Consider the following 22,917-nt stretch of genomic DNA (forward strand, 5'->3'; position numbering starts at 1 on the left):
CTCAGGGGTGCGTTCTCAGTCCCCTCCTGTACTCCCTGTTCACTCATGACTGCATGGCCAGGCACAACTCCAACACCATCATTAAGTTTGCCGATGACACAGTGGTAGGCCTGATCACCAACAACGAGACAACCTATAGGGAGGAGGTCAGAGACCTGACCGTGTGGTGCCAGGATAACAACCTCTCCCTCAACGTGATCAAGACTAAGGAGATGATTGTGGACTACAGGAAAATGAGGACCAAGCACACCCCCATTCTCATTGACGGGGCTGTAGTGGAGCAGGTTGAGAGCTTCAAGTTCCTTGGCCTCCACATCACCAACAAACTAATGGTCCAAGCACACCAAGTCAGTCGTGAAGAGGGCACAACAAAACCTATTCCTCCTCAGGAGACTGAAAATATTAGGTTCTACAGCTGCACCAGAGAGCATCCCGACGGGTTGCATCACTGCTTGGCCTCCGACTACAAGGCACTACAGAGGGTAGTGCGTACAGCCCAGTACATCACTGGGGCCAAGCTTCCTACCATCCAGGACCTTTATACCAGCCGGTGTCAAAGACTCCAGCCACCCTAGTCATGTTCTCTCTGCTACCGCACGGCAAGCGGTCCTGGAGTGTCAAGTCTAGGTCCAAGATGCATCTAAACACCCCCCACCCCAAGTCATTAGACTCCTGAACATCTAATCAAATGGCTACCCAGACTATTTGCACTGCCCCCCCCCTTTTACGCTGCTGCTACTCTATCATCATCATCATCATCATCATGGCATAGTCACTTTAATAACTCTACCTACATGTATATATTACCTCAACTAACCGGTACCCCCCTGTATATAGCCTCGCTAATATTATTTTGCTGCTGCTCTTTAATTATTTGTTACTTTTATTTCTTATTTTTTGGTGGTATTTTTCTTAAAACTGCATTGTTGGTTAAGGGCTTGTAAGTAAGTATTTCACTGTGACAAATATAATTTGATGCCCCGGCAAATTGAGGCTGTTGAGGGCAAAAGGGGGTGCAACTCAGTATTAAGTTCCTAATGTTTTGTACACTCAGCGTATATGTCAAACAGTATCGAGCCCATTCCATTCAAACTCTCAGAGCAGACTACACTTTGTTATGGGCCTCAGTGATGTCATCAGTGTGCGTCTATAGGGAGCTGGTCTAAATATCACTCCTGGTGGAGAAAGACAGAGAGATATGTGATTCTCAGCGAAGTTTGGTGCTACTCTACAGCTCAGCTAGTATTTAAGGGTTCTGCTAGTTACCCCGTACCCCAACTCAGTACTGGTACTCCCTGTATATCGCCATGTTATTTTTACTCGTTATTCACTGTGTGTCCCTCATGTCAATATTTTTTGTGTTTTTTTATCTTTAACTCTGCATTGTTGGAAAAGGACCCATAAATAAGCTCAGGAACTATATCTGGGCAGCCTGATGAGAAAATGCCTGTTAAAGTACAGGGAGGCAATGCCAGGAAGACTTCAAAGGAAAGAGAGGAGAGAGAGAGCAGATGGGGTTTAAGTTATTATACCATCACAGTCTCTGAGGAATAAGGTGCATCTAAATCCAATTCATGGATTTATTTATCTACCTTTATTTGATCAGGTCTGTTAATTGAGAACTCATTGTCTTCGAAACATGGAAAGGAGTTGAACCATAGCGACTTATGTTTGATGGCTTGATGATTTTAATGTGCATCTTGAAAAGCCTGCAATTGGGAGCCCAAGACTTTGCCTACACTGAGATGTGTTGACTTCAGAGCTCAAAGGCTGAGCGCGAATACGACAACCCTGCTGCTTCACACATAATAAGGGCCTGTTCAACTATGAAAGTAGCTAGTGTTAGAAACTGGATCAACTCCAGCTGAATTACAGTAGACATCCTCAACTCAGAGTCAGCAATACTTACAGGCGATGGTGAAGAAAAACAAGTAGGTCAGTCCTGGTTGCCATACCTTAAAACCAGTTGAACTGACAGCCGTTTTGCACTGTGGTTTTAGTCAATCTAACAAGAGGGCAATATTGTATTAATGTAGTAATGTTTCCCCCCCTAGAAAGTTATGGTCTTTGACTTTCACCTGGAATTGTTTATCTATGTCTGAGAAGAAAAAAAAAAAAAAACTTTTCAATCTATATGATCTAGTACACAAAAAAAGTATAATAAAATATATACAAATATGATGTTGATGATAAAAACAAATGAATAAACCTTTTCATACTTTATAACTATATGGAAATATTACAATCTGTTTTAGAAACTTTACCAAACATATCATGACATTAGGGAGTGTCAAAATCTGTTACATTTGTGAACGTCTAATCAACATTTGGGCCATTTAAACAGTGTGTTCCTCATATAGACAAGGGCTATGTAAAGGGCTCCATTTTGCCGTTCTGAGCATATGCAATGTGTCTGCCACTGACGTAAAACAAATGTTTGACTTCCACACAAAATTCCTTCTTTACTTCTTTTAGGTTTAATAAGGAAGTGTGTACGTTGCATTCTTTATCGTAGAGCTATGAAAGTTATGTATTTAGATCTGCCTGTTCGAGACAAAGTCAGCGATTGCTTTGCCATGTCTGTGCCGTGAAGCAGTCGAGCAGGATAAATGTTTTTCTAAGGACCGCCCCTTTGACGTAATGTTGCAGTGAAGTGAAATAAATGAATGTAATGATGCAGCCGACCACCAGAGGGAGGCGAATAAACGTTTATTCGACAGAGGACGTTGACAGTTCTAGGAAGGTATGGATGGCTATCTTCTGACTTATAAAACATAGGGAAATCAATAAAATAAGTAATGTAAACATATACATTTTTTTTAAGTCATTCTAGTGCCGATTTTGGGGACTGTCTTAAGAGTAGCTAGTTGGTCAACTCCATGCCAGGATTCTAGACGCCAGATGTTCACCATGAAAAAGCCAGACCTGCACAGCAAGGTGGATGCATGAGGCTCACATTCCATACCAAAAGTGGCCCAGCAACTACGGGAACTTATAATAGGGCCACATACCTCAAGTCAGAGCTTGCCCATATGACACAAGTTGCTGTGCCGACACTGAGCCATACATGTGCCACCAAACAACCAGATCTGGCCCACAGACGTCTACTGTCTGGGTTAGGATTAAAACTGGGTGAAAGAGTAAAATGCAAAATGGTGGGAGGGGAAGGCAAGCCAAACGTTGCTTCAACACATTGTTATCTAACCTCAAGTACAAGTTTCTTGTTAGTAACTTTAGAGATATGAAGCTAATGGGACCTCTTAGCTAAAATAAAAGGATTTCAGTAGAGATATGAAAATGTTGATATGAACAATGTTTTGAATAATTTATTGGACCTCTGAAAATCTGATTTAGTTGTGCAGTGCCTGTGCAGACTTTGCGTACATACAGAGAGCACTCGTCGCTCTCATACCATGCACACACACAAAGACAGAAATCTGGGTCTTACCTGTACAAAGAACTCATCCATAAATCGATATTTTTCCATGTTGACTGCCACATCATCCTCTTCCTCAGTCTCCTTCCCCTGAAGGTACAGAGACAAAGAAATATTAACAGAACAGAAATTAATATATTTTCAAATGCGGATATAGAAAAGCATCTAGAACGTATCGGCGACCATCTGCAAATTGCCTGAAAAACGAATAAAAAATGTTTTATTGGCAACTTCCACATTTGACATGCCTTGTGCCAACCCTACCAGCTAATCTTGTCAACAACAAAGCAAATAAAATCTTCGCAGCCAGCAAAAAAGGCCTGTGATGACACAGGATCCAATTGATCCTCAAAAAGAAGGAAGGGGGGGGGGGGCTCTCTCTGGGAGAATCGTGAAGAAAAAGGGCTATCATTATCACAGAGGCCTTGGCAGCTGGGGGTGGATGCAATGAGTCCTAAAAAGCATGAATGTTTAATTCCTCTCCCAGAGAGGATCCTTGGGGAGGTTCAGGATGTGGGCACAGGGTCAGGGTTCAAAGTTCACCTCCCCTGTATGCTGTTATATCCCTTTGTTTGAATTCATGGGGCATATGGAAGATTTGATGACTGTTCATTAATGCCACTGGAACAATAAAGGGAGGGGAAAGCTTACGGTTTAAACAGGAGAGGGCTGCTGCTGTCAAATTCAGTATGATAAATCATAAAAATACCATAGTATGCGGAGGATAGGCTAATTGCTCTGAAGATCCCTTCTAGATTGCCCCTGATGGGAAAAATAAAATATTACAAAATATTTGGACTTTAAAAGTATGGACAAAAAAATGTGTTCACTTAACGCCAATGGTCGATTACCGAATAGTGTTTTGTATGACAGCTGTCCATAAATATCATAAATCTACATTGTAAGAGACAAGGTCTAAACCTGATTATAAATCAGGGCCTAAATACAATTCACTCAGACAGACCCTTGTGATTGAAGTCACACGGATCAATGACAACGTTTGTATACATAGAAATGCTAATTATTGACATAAGCGCCTTTGCTGTCATACAGCTTGAATCATTCCATACATCATTCCACCCATACAGATATCCACTCATTTCCCATTCCCACTTACCTCAATAATGCTGTTGAGAAGCATTAGCCAGCCGCAGAATGATATTATCCTTCATGAACATCACCATAAAACCAGCCTGGCATGCCAGGATTCTGACGCCTTTAATGGCATCAAGACATCAAGGCTAGCGAACGAGCAGGAAAGCAGCGTAAGGTAGATCAAATTATATCATTCCAAAGACATCCAGCAAATAGGAGCAAAACACAATTTCCAGAGAAAGGCTATTGATGCCATTGTAAAACCTGCTTATCTAGAACTACCAGCATGTTGGATTTACAATTGACTAATAAATAGTAACAAACTAATAAGGCTAATTTAACTATTTGCATTAACAGAATTATTTGAGTTTGAGATTTTCTCAAGGTATGTATTTTATAATAAAATCTTCAAAATGTAATCAAGATCTGAGTACTAGTAAGGCACATATGTGATTCTTTGTTCCATGACAAAAAAAATGTACAGGAACTTGAGAGTTGACAACCAGAGAGGTATCAATTTCCTAAGGGAGGTGGAGGATGATGAATGTAATAGTCCCCATGAAAATAGTGGGTTAGTGTTCACCGTGGCACACTCATCCAGCTCCTATACATGGGCTTTGGGAGGGCACAGGGAAGGCAGACAATAGCTTGCACCTCCATGCTGCTACACCATAGTCATTACAGCCATCAGCCCACACTGACACCATGTTATCTCCATTCGCCTACACGACCTCCACACACAAATATACACTCACAAGCAAACACCCTCCACACACACCAGAGAGGGAGAGACAGAGAGGGGGGCACCACTACAGCCCCCCCCCTCCTCTCTGGTGAGGGAGGACATGCATTCTCACAGCCCGCCATTCTGCCGACTCTAACTCCAGCTCCATCTGCACTAGCAACACACTCAGAGAGAGAGAGCCATCAATGCTGGCACTGGCAAGTGTTACATAATATGTCAAGTGGTCAAATGGAACCTTCAACAATCACTGAAAATGTAATAGCTGACTGAAAAGTAGGCTTACGGATATTATCCAGACAACATGTAAGCATTATATTCTAACCAAGTACTGGTCATAGCCAGTCTGACCACCATAAAAGTGCACACTACAAACTGGATAATCTAATTAGTTAATACTGTGGCTGTTCTACCATCTACGAGAGACCCTCAAGAAGTATCTAGAGGTTTTCGGACTGGGCAGGGCACCAATTGCCTAAGCCAATGGTCATGATACATCTCAAACAACTGATAGGACTTTGGTATAGCACTATAATGTACAATCAGTACAGTGTTTTTATGTCCACCCACGCTAGTACGCTTTTTGAGTGAAATGTCTGTGTGATGATTCGACTCCACTACAGGGGTTACTCTCAGACCCGTCATCAGTCAGATGCATACAGCACATGGCCCAGGTGTTTAATTGTGCATAGCCCCCTTGGCGGGCTACAGGATCTGAATACACAATACCATCTCTGCCCAAGTCCATTGGCTCCCTTTGGTCTCAAAAACAGCTAATTCAATGTGTAATGGTCATTGACAGAATCCACGCACACAGAGCCACAGCATGTCTTCCTACACTGAACAACTCAGTACCAGCATTGAGTGAAGATGAAATTAGACTGTGCCTAATTTGGGAAGAAGAAACTGGACAGTGCATTAATTTGGGATTAAAGTGTAGCTGGATCACACAACAGGTGGCTTGGGGCATGGATTCATCTCACAATAAGATTACTATAGATGTGGCAAGGTCACCATAGTACGTTTTTCTGACTTCGCCACACGTAGAATGCCTAATGTAAACAAATCAATGAAGTTCATATTTCAGTACCATGAACAGTGACAGAATCCCACAATTTTGAAGTTCAGCACCACAAAAGAGTGGACAGCAACTGCAACTATGCTTTGCAGTGAATATGAGAGAAAATATCACCATCCAGTCACGCCATGCTGCTTGTCGTCCTGTGGTGTTTAACAGCCACAGCAGCATGATGTTCCACTGTGAAATGGTTTTTTTAATAGCAGCAATCTGTAGAGCCTGAAATGGATGTGAACTGAATGCAGATGTTTAACAATGACTGGGCAGTCATGTTTAGCACAGAACTGGTGTTGAGACTGCAGAGAATGACTGGGGACAGAAAGAATCACGATACTATAGTAGGTCCGACAGGTGGCATTACTTAAGACAATGACAACTTTGACATGGAATTTGCTAGGCCTTATATGTAACAAATTGGCCCCATCTATAAGAACACACATTTACTGTACACCTCTTTATTCTCTGTGAAAGAATTCCTAAATGACATACGGAATGTCACTCATGTGAGACGGACTGTGATTGGACCGTGTGGTCCCTCCAGGGGAGAATCCAGGAGTGACACTGTCATCCACAGATGCTCAGGCAGCTCCTATGAGGACATAACAGCCTCCCTTCTTCTGGGAAGGCTTTCCACTAGATGTTGGAACACTGCTGCAGGGACTTGCTTCTACTCAGCCACAAGAGCATTAGTGAGGTAGGGCACTGATGTTGGGCGATTAGGCCTGGATCGCAGTCGGCGTTCCAATTCATGCCAAAGGTGTTCGATGAGGTTGAGGTCAGGGCTCTGTGCAGGCCAGTCAAGTTCTTCCAAACCGATTTTGACAAACCATTTTTGTATGGACCTCGCTTTGTGCACGGGGGCATTGTCATGCTGAAACAGGAAAGGGCCTTCCCCAAACTATTGCCACAAAGTTGGAATCACAGAATTGTCTAGAATGTCATTGTATGTTGTAGCATTATCATTTCACCTTCACTGGAACTAAGGGGCCTATCCCGAACCATGAAAAACAGTCCCAGACCATTATTCCTCCTCCACCAAACTTTAGTTGGCACTATGCATTGGGGCAGGTAGCGTTCTCCTGGCATCCACCAAACCCAGATTCGTCCGGCAGACTGCCAGGTGATGAAGCTTGATTAATCACTCATGAGAACGCGTTTCCACTGCTCCAGAGGCAGTTTGGAACTAGGTAGTGAGTGTTGCAACCTAGGACAGACAATTTTTTTACACACCAGCACTTGGTGGTCCCGTTCTGTGAGCTCGTTTGGCCTACCACTTCGCAGCTAAACCATTGCTAGATGTTTCCACTTCACAATAAACAGCATTTACAGTTGACCAGGGCAGCTCTAGCAGGGCAGAAATTTGACGAACTGACTTGTTGAAAAGGTGACATGCTATAACGGTGCCACATTGAAAGTCACTGAGCTCTTCAGTAAGGCCATTCTACTGCCAATGTCTGTCTATGGAGATCGCATGGCTGTGTGCTCGATTTTATACACCTGTCAGCAACGGGTGGTGCTGAAATATCCAAATCCACTCATTTGAAGGGTGTCCACATACATTAAATATACAAAAGTATGTGGAATATATAGTGTAATTTAAAGTGGAAAATAAAAGCATTATATATATATATATATATATATATATATATATAGAGTTCATACAAAAAGTTGGAAGTCATTAAAACTCGTTTTTCAACCACTCCACAAATTTATTGTTAAACTATAGTTTTGGCAAGTCGGTTAGGACATCTACTTTGTGCATGACAAGTCATTTTTCCAGCAATTGTTTACAGACAGATTATTTCACTTATAATTCACTGTACCACAATTCCAGTAGGTCAGAAGTTTACATACACTAAGTTGACTGTGCTTTTAAACAGCTTGGAAAATTCAAGAAAATGTCATGGCTTTAGAAGCTTCTGATAGGCTAATTGACATCATTTGAGTCAATTGGAGGTGTACCTGTGGATGTATTTCAAGGCTTACCTTCGAACACAGTGCCTCTTTGCTTGACATCATGGGAAAATCAAAAGAAATCAGCCAAGACCTCAGAAAAAAACAATTGTAGACCTCCACAAGTCTGGTTCATCCTTGGGAGAAATTTTCAAACACCTGAAGGTATCACGTTCATCTGTACAAACAATAGTACGCAAGTATAAACACCATGGGACCATGTAGCCGTCATACCGCTCAGGAAGGAGACGTCTCCTAGAGATGAACGTACTTTGGTGTGAAAAGTGCAAATCAATCCAAGAACAGCAGCAAAGGATCTTGTGAAGATGCTGGAGGAAACAGGTACAAAAGTATTTACATCCACAGTAAAATGAGTCCTATATCAAAATAACCTGAAAGGCCACTCAGCAAGGAAGACGCCACTGCTCCAAAACCACCATAAAAAAAAGCCAGACTATGGTTTGCAACTGCACACGGGGACAAAGACCGTACTTTTTGGAGAAATGTCCTCTGGTCTGATGAAACAAAAATATAACTGTTTGGCCATAATGACCATCGTTATGTTTGGAGGAAAAAGGGGGATGCTTGCAAGCCGCAGAACACCATCCCAACCGTGAAGCACGGGAGTGGCAGCATCATGTTGTGGGGGTGCTTTGCTGCAGGAGGGACTGGTGCACTTCACAAAATAGATGGCATAATGAGGAAGGACAATGATGTGGATATATTGAATCAACATCTCAAGACATCAGTCAGGAAGTTAAAGGTTGGTCACAAATGGGTCTTCCAAATGGATAATGACCCCAAGCATACTTCCAAAGTTGTGCAAAATGGCTTAAGGACAACAAAGTCAAGGTATTGGAGTGGCCATCAAAGCCCTGACCTCAATCCTATAGAAAATGTGTGGGCAGAACTGAAAGTGTGTGCGAGCAAGGAGGCCTACAAACCTGACTCAGTTACTCCAGCTCTGTCAGGAGGAATGGGCCAAAATTCACCCAATTTATTGTCGGAAGCTTGTGGAAGGCTACCCGAAACATTTGACCCAAGTTAAACAATTTAAAGGCAATGCTACCAAATACTAATTGAGTGTATGTAAACTTCTGACCCACTGGGAGTGTGATGAAAGAAATAAAAGCTGATAAATAATTCTCAACTATTATACTGACATTTCACATTCTTAAAATAAAGTGGTGATCCTAACTGACCTAAGATAGTAAAAGTTCCCTATGATTAAATGTCAGGAATTGTGAAAAACTGAGTTGAAATGTGTTTGTCTAAGGTGTATGTAAACTTCCGACTTCAACTGTACATAGTGTTTCTATAGGGTTGAAACTAGAAGCAAATTCATTCATCCTTTGGCATTCATTAATCACATTGGAAAAAGTGTTTCACGTGCGCGCTTATAAACCATTTAGAGTCAACTGTGCTACTAATGGACAACAGGCGAGGGACACTTGACTGGTGCCAACGTTATCCCCTCCTCTCACCCGTTGCGTTTCCATATGGAAGCGTGGAACAAGTTTACCTTTGAGACGAAACAAAACTGATACACAAATGTTCAGCATATTGTTATAAAATAACTAAATTATAAAACATTTATAATATAAAACATTGAGATTGTTCTACTCTAAAACAGCTGCTCGCCACCTCCAAAAAAAGAAGTGAGGCGCACCTACCGCGCCACCCCAATCCCACCAAATAACCACCGTTTGTTTCTGGGATCTCAAATGTAGTAGGCTAGACTTAAACATGTATTTCACTTACCACCCTAAGCTCGTGTGTACGGTCCTTCATCGTGAATTCACGACTTTTCCACCTGTTTCTCAAACACTATCTCTATCAATAAGTAGATAGCTGCTCCTTACCCGTATCCTACTCTTGACTGAATGATTTTCATTTTATTTTCCGACGTGATGAGGGGCGGGCGCGCGCAAGGGGTGTATATCAATCGAGAACGTGCGATATCTCGAGGTACAACATTGAATGCATTTCCTTGTCATTTAGAAATGTGTAACTACTTTACTTTTTTAACTAATTTGCAGAGATTAATTTCAGGATACTCGCTTTCAGGATTAAAAGATACACAAATTGCATGGTACAGGCTACAATACGGCAGACACATTTTAAATAGGCCTACTTTCCAGATTAGGAAAAATAAAAACTGGCATTCAAAATTACTGTTTTGGGAACAGTTCATATAAGAATTATGATAACTTTAAAAAAAAATTGTTTTACACACTAGCTCTACCTGGTGGAGGAAATAACAGCAGTTCATGCTTGGTTTTATTCTGCGTTTCCTTGAAAATATCTCATACTAAATGACACTCATTCATCCTTTCATTTATTGCATTACATTTCATGGTATTCAAAATATTTTTCCCCAGTATAAAAAAAGTTTACAAAAAGTCAACATATATATTTCGATAGTTATAAAAAGGGATATACACTTATAAGTGGTTATTGCAACTGCTGAGGTAGCCCACTTACAGTGCCTTCAGAAAGCATTCACACCCCTTGACCTTTTCCACATTTTAAAGTTACAAAGTGGGATTAAAACAGATTTAATAGTATTTTTTTGTAAACGATCTACACAACATACTCTTGATTTTTCACTCTCTCCACTTTGACATTAAACTTTTTTATTTAATGGAAACCCTGAGTCAATACATGCTAAAATCGCCTTGGGCAGCAATTACAGCGGTGAGTGAGTCTTTCTGGGTAAGTCTCTAAGAGCTTTGCACACCTGGATTGTACAATATTTGCACACTTTTTTTTTCTTCAAGCTCTGATAAGTTGGTTGTTGATCATTGCTAAAAAGCCATTTTCAAGACTTTCAAATAGCTTTTCAATACAATTTAAGTCAAAACTGTAACTAGGCCACTCAGGAACATTTAATGTTGTCTTGGTTAACAACTCCAGTGTATATTTTTCCTTGTGTTTTAGGTAATTGTCCTGCAAAGGTGTCTGTTGGAAAGCAGACAACCAAATTTTCCTCTCGTATTTTGCCTGTGCTTAGCTCTATTCCATTTATTTTTATTTAAAAAAACTCCCTAGTCCTTGCTGATGACAAGCATACCCATAACATGATGCAGCCACCAACATGCTTGAACATATGAAGAGTGCTACTCAGTGATGTGTTGGATTTGCCCCAAACATAGCACTTTGTATTCTGGACAAAAAGTTAATTTCTTTGCCACATTTCTCTTGCAGTATTACTTTAGTGCCTTATTGCAAACAGGGTGCATGTTTTGGAATATTTTAAATCTGTACAGGCTTCCTTCTTTTCACTCTGTCATTTACGTTCGTATTGTAACTACAATGTTGTTGATCCATCCTCAGTTATCTCCTATAACAGCCATTAAACTCTAACTGTTTTAAAGTCACCATTGGCCTCATGGTGAAATCCCTGAGCGGTTTCCTTCCTCTACGACAACTGAGTTGGGAAGGGCGTCTGTATCTTTGCAGTGACTGGGTGTATTGATTCACCATGCAAAGTGTAATTAACTGCACCATGCTCAAATGGATATTCAATGCCTGCTCTTTCTTTTTTACCCATCTACCAATAGGTGCCCTTCTTTGCGAACCATTAGAAAACCTCCCTGGTCTTTGTGGTTGAATCTGTGCTTGCAATTCACTGCTCGACTGAGGGACCTTACAGATATTTGTATGTGGGGTGTACAGCAGTGGTTCCAAATCTTTTTCGGGTTACTGTACCACCAACTGAATTTTGCTCTGCCCGGAGTACCCCTGAAGTACCCCCTCATGTGCATTTTTACCAGTAAGCCTATGGTCTCAGGTGTGTCTTCTCAAGTACGCCCTGTGGATAGGCCAAGTACCCCCAGGAGTCCTAGTACCTCTGGTTGGGAATCACTGGTGTACAGAGAGGGGATAATAATTTTAAAATCATGTTAAACACTATTGTACACAGAGTGAGTCCATGCAACTTATGTAACATATTAAGCACGTTTACTCCTGAATTTATTCAGACTTGCCATAACAAAAGGATTGAATACTTATTGACTGAAGACATTTCAGCTTTTCATTTTTGGCATTATGGGGTATTGTGTATAGATCAGTGACACAATATCCCAATTTAATCCATTTGAAATTCAGGCTGTAACAGAATGTGGAAAAAGTCGAGGGGAGTGAATACTTTCTAAAGGCACTTTAGGTCTAAACAAACCTGACTTTAAAATAGCTTAATAGGCTTACACCTTCAATGATACATAGATAGAACCTTCCTGAACTTCACACTACACCCAGAAAATCATTACAGGAGACATGCCTGGGGTTCTGTATGTTTAGGGCTATTTAATTCAGGAGAACTACCGGTATTCGACTTGGGATCCTCCAATTTTGACCCATTCAAATTCAAACCATCTGGCTTGGGATCATCTGACTTAGGACAGATGATGGCCCTCTGATTCACCATCATCAGCCTTTGTGATCTATCCCTCCTCCAGTCACAGGTCTCCTCATAGGGACACATCCTGCACTTCCAGGCCTCCTCCACTTCCACTCCCTGGGGCACCCTCTCGCCCCTCCAGTAAGCCAGGTAGCCCCTGATCTTAGTCCTAAGCTGGGCTTCCTCAAACGCTACCTCCCTGGTGCCAATGAGCTTTCCGGAGCTCTGGTGGCTATACTCCAGGCGTAGCTTGTCGATAGCATGGAGGTTAGAACAGATAAGGACGACCAGTAGGTGGTCCAGGAGCTCTCTGAACGTGACTGCCTGGAGGCCCAGTGACTGGGTGTGGGTCTGGACGTCTGATCCAAGGACCTGATTAGGATCCAGCTGAAGGTTGTGGAGGAGATGGTCCCTCTTCACAGAACCCTTTACCATGGAATCAAACAAGAGCTTGTACATACCCACCTGAGAGAGAGAGAGTGAGAAGAGTGAGAGAGAGGGGCAGAGGTACAGGTCATAGAGAGAGAGAGATGGATCAAAGAAATAGATTATATAGGGGTCAGACTCCACACGGAGAAATAAAGGAGACCGGAGAGAGGGCTCAGAGAGAGGTCAAAGCCAGATAGGAGGTCAGAGAACAGAGATAGAGAGACCAGAGAGAGAGAGAGAGGTTACAGAGAAAGGTCAGAGACCAGAAAGTGAAGGGAGGCCTGAGAGAAAGATCAAAGAGGTCAGAGAGAAATATAAGAGTGTCTGACTGTCTGTAGTGTACCTGTAGAGAGTGTCCCCTGGTCTGGGCTGGGCGGGGCAGAGAGTTGTGACTGCGGGTCTTCAGTTCACTCAGGACCAGTTCCCCAGAGTCACTACGATACAGCTCATCAACCACACCCATGAAGAACATCCCTTCCAACACACCAAACACTGGGAACTCCCGCACAAGCTGGCCTGGGACACACACACATGCAACTCTGTGACAGCAGTCTCCTGTGGTAATGTTATTTTACATTTCCCTCTTCAGAGGGCTCAAGATTGGGCTGATTGTCAGGATTCAGGCATTCTGAAAAACCATGGATATGCAATGTAACCTAATCATCCCAAGCTTCATTCATCCCCCTCTTCTCCCCTGTAACTATTCCCCAGGTTGTTGCTGTAAATGAGAATGTGTTCCGTCAACTTACCTGGTAAAATAAGGGTTCAATAAATACAAGTAATGTACCACCATACCTGCCTCTAAAGCTGGGACCATCTGTAGCATGTTGATTAGCTTCAGAGCCTCCCTGTCCTCCCTGGTGACAGCAGCCACAGTCACAACATTTGGTTTGACCTCCAGCTCTGGACACAGAGATACAAGGTCAGGACATGGGTTATAACTAGTTTCCTCCATAACATCTATATGGAAAGCAAAGATCAACGATAGAATAAATCCCTGCGGATGCATGTGTAGGTTACAAAATGACTAACATGAAAGTACTCTGTGCCAAAGCTCTTCTCTAATTCAGCATTGGCTCATAAGGTGGGCCTAGTTTAGAATGGGAGGAGATATGGAATCACATCATAAGCGCAACGTGCTGCTTACCTCTGGCAAGATGAATACTGGCCCCAGATGTCACTTCTGTCTTTTGCATCTCTAGCATCCTTACTTTAGGCTTAATTAACCCATAGGCCATTTTGATCTCACACCAAGACTGCTCACATAGCTGTGTAACGCTGAGGTGACGTTTAAGGAATCTCTCCATTGGGCTCTGGTTGGGGACAGACAAGGCAGCGCTCCGGTTCTTCACCCTCTCAAACAGGGGAGCGAGGTAAGGCCTGACACACACACACACACACACACACACACACACACACACACACACACAATGCTTTGCTGCTGACCGGTCAGGAGGGGCTAGAGGTGGTCACATGAAAGAGATTTAGAAACTGCACCCTTGTGAAGAAAGAAGTGTTAAAAGGCCCAGTGCAGTCAAAATTCTGTTTTGTATCATATTGTACAACAGCTGATGAAACAAACACTGTGAAAGTGTGAAAAAATGTGATGTGCTATTTCCTGATAGTTGCTGGTTGAAAATAAAATCTACACAGGAGCTTCTAAGCAGCCTGTTTGCGTAGACGGGTGTTTCGGCTTGCCTGGTGACATCACCAGGCGGTATGTATGTACATGTATGTACATGTATGTATGTATATTATGAGGGAGGAGTTGTTGCTGTGGGTAGGGCTGTTAATGTGACCGCATTACCGCCACACCAGCTGTCACGTGACCGTTTAGTCATGGTAATTAGGCTTCTCCAAGCTCTGATGCTGCTGATGGTCATTGGTAGCCTACCAAACTTATAAACTGCCTGGTACTTAGCACTCTATTGTCCCTCAAATTACTCTGACATCAGCGCAAATGTAATCTAAAATCGAATCAAACACTTCATGAGAGCATGAGTTCATGTTACACAACATTTTTATAATCAATGCAACTGCGTGAGAAAACAGAGTGATGGCCTCTAATAAAGAGGATCCCATCAGCTTTCTATAGGCTAGGCCTACTATATTTATTTCTCAACTTTCCTAATATTAAGCACATTGCTTATCTTTACAACAGGAGTATAGTGTACCTGGCTGGCATGAAAATGAACCACGGGAAAAACGTCCTCCATTCGCTATTTAAATGACATGTATTTTTTCCCGCTGCACGTTTCGAGACGAGTGAATGATAATGATCAGCCTGTAGGAAGGGTACCACGAGGGAGGAGGATGTCTTCCCTGCAACACACAGTGTTGAGATTGCCTGCAATGACAAGCTCAGTCCGATGATGCTGTGACACACCGCCCCAGACCATGACGAACCCTCCACCTCCAAATCGATCCCACTCCAGAGTACAGGCCTCGGTTTAACTCTCATTCCTTCGATGATGAACGCGAATCCGACCATCACCCCTGGTGAGACAAAACAGCGTCTCGTCAGTGAAGAGCACTTTCTGCCAGTCTTGTCTGGTCCAATGATGGTGGGTTTGTGCCCATAGGCGACGTTGTTGCCTGTGATGTCTGGTGAGGACCTGCCTTACAACAGGCCTACAAGCCCTCAGTCCAGCCTCTCTCAGCCTATTGCGGACAGTCTGAGCACTGATGGAGGGATTGTGCGTTCCTGCTATAACTTGGGCAGTTGTTGCCATCCTGTACCTGTCCCGCAGGTGTGATGTTCAGATGTACCGATCCTGTGCAGGTGTTGTTAAACGTGGTCTGCCACTGCGAGGACGATCCGCTGTCCATCCTGTCTCCCTGTAGCGCTGTCTTAGGCGTCTCACAGTACGGACATTGCAATTTATTGCCCTGGTCACATCTGCAGTCCTCATGCCTCCTTGCAGCATGCCTAAGGCACGTTCACCCAGATGAGCAGGGACCCTGGGCATCTTTCTTTGGTGTTTTTCAGAGTCAGTAGAAAGGCCTCTTAAGTTTTCATAACTGTGACCTTAATTGCCTACCGTCTGTAAGCTGTTAGTTTCTTAACGACCATTCCACAGGTGCATGTTTATTAATTGTTTATGGTTCATTGAACAAGCATGGGAAACAGTGTTTAAACCCTTTACAATGAAGATCTGTGAAGTTACTTGGATTTTTATGAATTACCTTTGAAAAGACAGGGTCCTGAAAAATGGTTGTTTCATTTTTTGCTGAGTTGAAATGTGAACAGTTCTTCCATTGTGCGCCTGGATCCAGCAAGAAAGGAAGTGGAAACCAATCAACAGGTGTTAAGTAAGGTCCCAATCATTTCATTCAGTCTTCCTATATGTTGGGTGAATAGAATGCCCTCCTATGCCTTTTTAGTGTCATTTTGCTAAATCCATTTCCTCCCCGTTTCAAGTTGATCAGAACAGACACTGCCATGACGACCAACAGCCATCTCCATCATCTTGCCCAAATCAATTTGTATTTGTCACATGCGCCGAACACAACAGGTGTAGACCTTACAGTGAAATGCTTACTTAAAAGCCCTTAACCAACAATGCAGTTAAGAAAAAGTGTTAAGACAGCATTTACTAAATAAACTGAAGTAAACAATAAATAAATCAAAAAGAAAAAAAAAAGAAAATTGAAAAATAATTAAAGAGCAACAATAAAATAACAGTAACAAGGCTACATACAGAGGCTACCGGTACAGAGTCAATGTGCGGGGGCACAGGTTAGTGGAGGTAATTGAGGTAATATGTAAATGTATGTAGGAGGTAAAGTGACTATGCATAGATAATAAGGTAAAGTGACTATGCATAGATAATAAACAGCGAGTAGCAGCAGCGTAAAAATGTGTGTGTGTTGGGGGGGGGGGGGGGGGGGTAGAAGCTGCCATTTGTTTAGCTGTTCAGGAGTCTTATGGGTTGGGGGTAGAAGCTGTTAAGTCTTTTGGACCTAGACTTGGTGCTCCAGTACAGCTTGCCGTGTGGTAGCAGAGAGAACAGTCTATGACTTGGGTGGTTGGAGTCTTTGGCAATTTTTACAGCCTTCCTCTAACACCTCCTGGTATAGAGGTCCTGAATGGCAGGAAGCTTGGCCCCAGTCATGTACTGGGCCTGACGTACTACCCTCTGTAGTGCCCTGCGGTCGGAGGCCAAGCAGTTGCCATACCAGGTGGTGATGCAGCTGTAGAACTTTGAGGATCTGGGGACCCATGCCGAATCTTGTCAGTCTCCTGAGGGGGAATAGGTTTTGTCGTGTCCTCTTCACAACTGTCTTGGTGTGGTTGGACCATGACAGATCGTTAGTGATGTGGACACCAAGGAACTTTAAGCTCTCAACCTGCTCCACTACAGCCCCCTCGAAGAGAATGGGGGCGTGCTCGGCCCTCCTTTTCCTGTAGTCAATGATCATCTCCTTTGTCTTGATCACGTTGAGGGAGAGGTTGTTGTCCTGGCACCACACGGCCAGGTCTCTGACCTCCTCCCTATAGACTGTCTCATCATTGTCGGTGATCAGGCCTACCACTGCCCCAACACATTGGTGTGGCTGGCTTCCTGGTTAAGTGGGTATTGTGTCAAGAAGCAGTGTGGCTTGGTTGGGTTTTGTTTCGGAGGACGCCCTGCTCTCGACCTTCGCCTCCCGAGTACGTACAGGATTTGCAACGATGAGACAATTGGATACCACGAAATTGGGGTGAAAAAAACTATTAAAATGAAAAATAATAATTTAAAAAAATGAGTCGGCAAGCACTTTAACTTTGTAGCAGTACTATCTCGCGGAAACAGGTGCACTAGTCGCCAGCTCATTGACTCCTTGTGCAGCCCAATCAGCAAAGCAAAACGGTCTTCAGTGGAAACCAATCTGTCCAATTAGCTGATTCGCTTTTCATACACCCACTCGCCTATACTCTGGTTGCCATATTAGACTGCAGCTACCATACTTGGTCTTTTACACCAGTGTTTCCCAACCCTGGTCCTCGAGTACCCCCAACAATACACATTTTTATTTTAACCCTGGACAAGCACCCCTGATTCAACTTGTCAACTAATCATCTAGCCCTCAATGAGTTGTTTGTCAAGGGCTACAACGTAACTGTGTACTGTTGGGTGTAGTCGAGGATCAGGTTTGGGAAACACTGTTTTACAGTTCCAAACCTCTGCCAATAACGGCTAGTTATAGGTTTTCCCCCTCCCCACTCAGACCACTGCCAGATAGTCCCAGCAAAAATCTTGAGATATATATTTTTTTGCTAAAAAGTAAATGTCAATTATAATTTAAATATCACAGTAAGGTACTTTGATATAAAACGGCTACATTGGACCTTTAATTACAGGATCAGTGCCCCCCCCCGTTCCTGTCCCTCAATGCAAAAAAACAATTTGGCCCATCACCTGGGCAGGTATCAGTGGTTAGTAATGCCTTGTCTCTCAATATACAATGCGATTGGCGTCCAGTCAACCATTAAAAAGTCAGTATCAAACAAGACTAAAGAAAACAATAACGGTTTGAAATGTCCTTACGAAAATGTTACCTGTATGAAAAACAATCAAATTTTCTTAAGATACTCTAATTTATTTACAAGGAAAATTCAAACACCATTCCATAGATTTCCCATTGGACAATGCAAGCAAAAATCTCAAATCGGAAAAGAATAAACGATCAACTAATGCTGCTGTATTTAGCTACTCACCAAGTAGTTTCCAAAACTCTAGGTGGCATTCTTTCTGCCTTCTCCCTACAGTTTTCAGCCATTAGCGCCCACGGCTCATGTGAACTACAATCCCAATGCTGCTTTTAACGTTTAGAAACGTCAATCATCACTTGCGAAATGGCTTTCAAAACACATGGCCTTTATCTTTCATCAGTGAGAAAGAATCCTTCAAATAAAAAAGGTACACTTACCGTAGCAGTTTTCACAGATCCACACAGCTATGGATGCCTCCATCAATGAAACGACACCGAGTTATGCTTACATACAGATGTTCAGAGTGTGCTTGATAATAAGAACAGGTGGTCTCCTCATCTTCCATAAACAGAGTGCAGTAACATGGAGATATGGCCATGTGGGAACAGGAACCCAATCAAGATGTGTATCAATTTAACCGTTTTTTGTTTTATGAAAATGATTTCTCGCTGATATGAAAGACGAGGTCCTTATGCACAAAGTGACGTGTGTTAATATTTAGCTTGAGCATCGCTATGGAGCCAGACAGCTGCCAAAAGGTTGAACGTACGTATCGTTAAGGTCGTATGAAAAGCCATGCATGAAACGTGAAACTTAATCTGTGAACATACAAACGCCATGTTAAGATTACAGACTAACATTTTAGGCTTGAACAAATCTTGTGTTGCAATTCTGATTTACAATAATTCCTTTCAGAGTTTTGGCAGTTTCATCTTACCAACAAACAAAAAAAAACGTACACCAAACGGCCTATGAAGAGTGCTACGCGAATAAGCATAACACAGTATTAAAACCCCGGAAGTCAGGAAAACCGGAAAGAGGTATCCTGCACGTTTTCAAGATAAGTCTCCATTCTCTATCACTTCTCAGTTGAGATTACTTCACATTTAGGTCGCTAATGTAATGGATTTGTTTGCAAGTCTAAGTCTAGATAGCACTAGCTGTATTATGCCATACAACAGTGAAGTTTCCGTCCGCTAGGTGTAACTCCACAGCATGGACATATCTCTGGGTGACGTGGACATCCCCATGTACGCACCTTATCAAAATATGACTAATTCAATATTGCACCATCTCATTCTCTGGGCTCTGTCTGCAATCAATACCAGTAGTATAAACCAGGCATAATGAAACAGAAGAATAATAGATGTTTGGTGAATCTATGAATTATGTATGACCACTGGAGTCTTTGCCACTCAAATGTTTTATTTAATATTTTGAAATGTATTTAATCACTCAATCTTGCCAAAGCATATTCTGTAGGTGAGGTTAATATGAATTTAAAATAATTGTACATGTTTTATATAAATTGGGTCATGAACATAGGGACTTTGAAATGAACAAGGGAGAGGTTAAACATAAGCTTATACCAGACTTGGCCTAAGCTTATTCCCCACACTCCACAATAACTCTGTTGCAGTGGTCTAAGGTAGTCTCCGTATAGGCTATTCCCTCCATGAAGCACAGTCATTATACCCCAATGTAAGCATATTTGCCTACAAGCCAAAAAAAGTGCAGAACATGCATGCAACTCATCATTCCAACATATGAATATTTAATTAATCCATTCAGTTCAGTATGCCATCCATTTTGTAATTCGTCTGAGTTGCAATAGGAACTAAATCAAAGAGAATAGAAATCCATGTGTGTATTCAAAATTATCTAAATTCAAGTTCTTTAGCCTATAACTTTAATAATTCAATGTTTAATTTAGGCCTATCCAAATAAATAAAAAGAGGCCTTCAACTTGTAGGCATTACAATTTAGGCTATCATTTTGGGTCATGGTGTCTTGTGGAATAATTTTAGAACTCCATTTGTGTTTATAGGCCTCCCCTTAAATATAGCCTCTAAATACATTTTAAACAAAATAGTTGAAAAAGCACATGCAGTGGCTGATAGGGAAAACAAATCTGGCAAATCTGGCAATAAGAATAGGCTATAGATAGTCTTGACCATTTGGGACCCCTTGGCTATTTAACTCAGGACAGGTTATAGCCAAGACTAAATTAAAATAAATGTTTGTCTCATTTATTTATATGGATATAGCCTCTGTGTGATGGGGTTGTGCAACGCAAATGGCAATAACAAGCCTACATACAGAATGGAATTCTCAAATACAACAGTCAAAATGCCTAATATAAGGCCTACAGTCTCTGTTCCCAAATACTGGAAAATGTATAATTCATTAGGCTACATGATCACCAAAGTAGCCCCACGCGGCTTTAAAAATATATAGTAAAATTATATGGACATTAAATAACAGCATGGCATATTTAGATATTTGAATAAGCCTAAATAATTTACTTTTCATTTTGCAGCTCAGGCGGTTATTCAAGACAAGGCTCTTCTGTGTCTTTATAGTATAATTCTCACACAAGTCATTTACTTAAGGCCCAAGCCTACACTACGTCATCTACTGGTAAAATGTCATTATCAAGTGCCATTCTAAAACAAGCTATAGACTTTTATTTTGGAAATGAAACCGGAAGCTGCAAAGCAAATAACATCTGGGCTAGAGTTGTTTGATTGACTAGCTAACTTCGACTTGCTACGTTCGTTCATGTCCTTTGCAGATGCCACATTCCTGACAAAAGTTTGTACATATATTAAAGAAATTGTAACAGAGTAAAGGGAGATGTAAAGTAAGAATTTAACTGTTAATGTTCACGTAGTGGTTAGAGCATTGGACTAGTAACCGAAATGTTGCAAGATCGAATCCCCAAGCTGACAAGGTAAAAATCCGTCGTTCTGCCCCTGAACAAGGCAGTTAATAAGAATTTGTTCTTAACTGACTTGCCTAGTTAAAGAAAGGTAAAAAACATTTTTAAAATAATAATTCATAGTCATACGTTTACAGATCTAATTTAATGGTTGTGTTTCACGCATGGCTTGTCTTATGATCCTAACAATTTACATATGGATTTTCTTATGATCCTAACGATATGTACGTTCAACCTTCTGGCAGCTATCTGGCTCCATAGTCGGGCTCTTTAACAAAACTTCCCCATACAGAAAACGCCTTGGTCCAATGACTTATGTGTAATGGAACTGAGAACCATGATCAAGGGTTACTCACCGAGATGCTCTGACTGTGCATCGAGTAATTCTGCATCGCTTATGTCACCCCAGTCGTCCGATGGATCCGTTGACGTTATGTTGGAATTCATTGCAAAATTATTCCTGTTAAGGCGACCGCATGCGTCCTCGTCCAAATTTTTGTCTTCTTCTTCTTGGGTGGGGTTTATCGGCGGTTAGCATCCAACATAATGGTGCATTACCTCCACTTACTGTACTGGAGTGTGGGCCAGAGACAGGGAGAAACTAAACCCTACCTGCCAGCACCGTTGCTCTAATGAAAAAATATATACAATTCTACTCAATATACTCTTTAAACTAATTTCCTGTATCCCCCTCTCCGTCATACTAGAACTGTCTTGCTCTGTCCCTCTCGCACTGTAGCAATACATGCGCAACGGTTTCAGTTTCCTGGTAATAGGAAAGTGTGATTAGCACTTTTAATGTCTTATTAGCCTCCTCTCTTCAGTCCCTTCCTGCCGTCCTTCCTGACCTTCCTCAGGACTTCAAATAAATGCCTCCCCTTAGAATCTCTATTCCACTGTTCCTATCAGGCTTTTTGCCTCTGCATATATTATGACGACATTTTGTGACGTTGTTGTTCGTTTCGGACTTCGTCGGTGATTGGTCAACAGTAGGGACTCTTCAATAAAGTCTGTCATTCAACGGGAATCGAGTCGTTTTCATGCAATTTGTTTCATTGACAAATACTGCACCAAACATTAGATGTAAAATTGCGGACTAAGATCTCCTCTGCAAAAACGTCAATTTGTGAAAGATTTCTTGAGTTGTCTTAGATTAATTTAGTATATTCTGAGTACGTATACACTTATTTTTTAAAATAGTTTTTCAAGTGGGAGTACGCGAGCACACTCGCTCGGTTCGACTAGCGAGTTCAAGTACTCAATCATTAGCCAGAACGGCCTCCTGAGATAGCAGACCCATGTTTGGAAAGTCTTCCTGTGGATATTTTGTATCAAATTCCCCGCTGAAACAAATGTTGCGTATTT

At 42.0% G+C, this 22,917-nt stretch overlaps 1 protein-coding gene across 8 annotated transcripts in view; it reads right to left on the reverse strand.

Annotated features, from left to right (window-relative positions):
• Positions 1-22,449, reverse strand: part of LOC115154265 (syntaxin-1A) — a 56,874-nt gene extending 34,425 nt beyond the window's left edge. For 2 of the 8 annotated variants that reach the window (XM_029700310.1, XM_029700312.1), the window contains exons 1-2: positions 21,909-22,448; positions 3,449-3,526 (exon numbers count right to left, since the gene is read on the reverse strand). In XM_029700310.1, coding sequence (XP_029556170.1) covers positions 3,449-3,526; positions 21,909-21,944 — 114 coding nt within the window. In that variant the 5' untranslated portion in view covers positions 21,945-22,448. Of the gene's footprint in view, positions 1-3,448; positions 3,527-10,065; positions 11,251-12,393; positions 13,172-13,478; positions 13,652-13,930; positions 14,039-14,282; positions 14,595-21,908 lie in introns of those variants that run through there. The other 6 variants (XM_029700306.1, XM_029700308.1, XM_029700309.1 and 3 more) reach the window with 6 other exon arrangements.
• Between the last annotated feature and the right edge of the window lie 468 nt (positions 22,450-22,917).

This window comes from Salmo trutta, chromosome 19 (assembly GCF_901001165.1).
Source record: "Salmo trutta chromosome 19, fSalTru1.1, whole genome shotgun sequence".
Lineage (NCBI taxonomy): Eukaryota > Metazoa > Chordata > Actinopteri > Salmoniformes > Salmonidae > Salmo > Salmo trutta.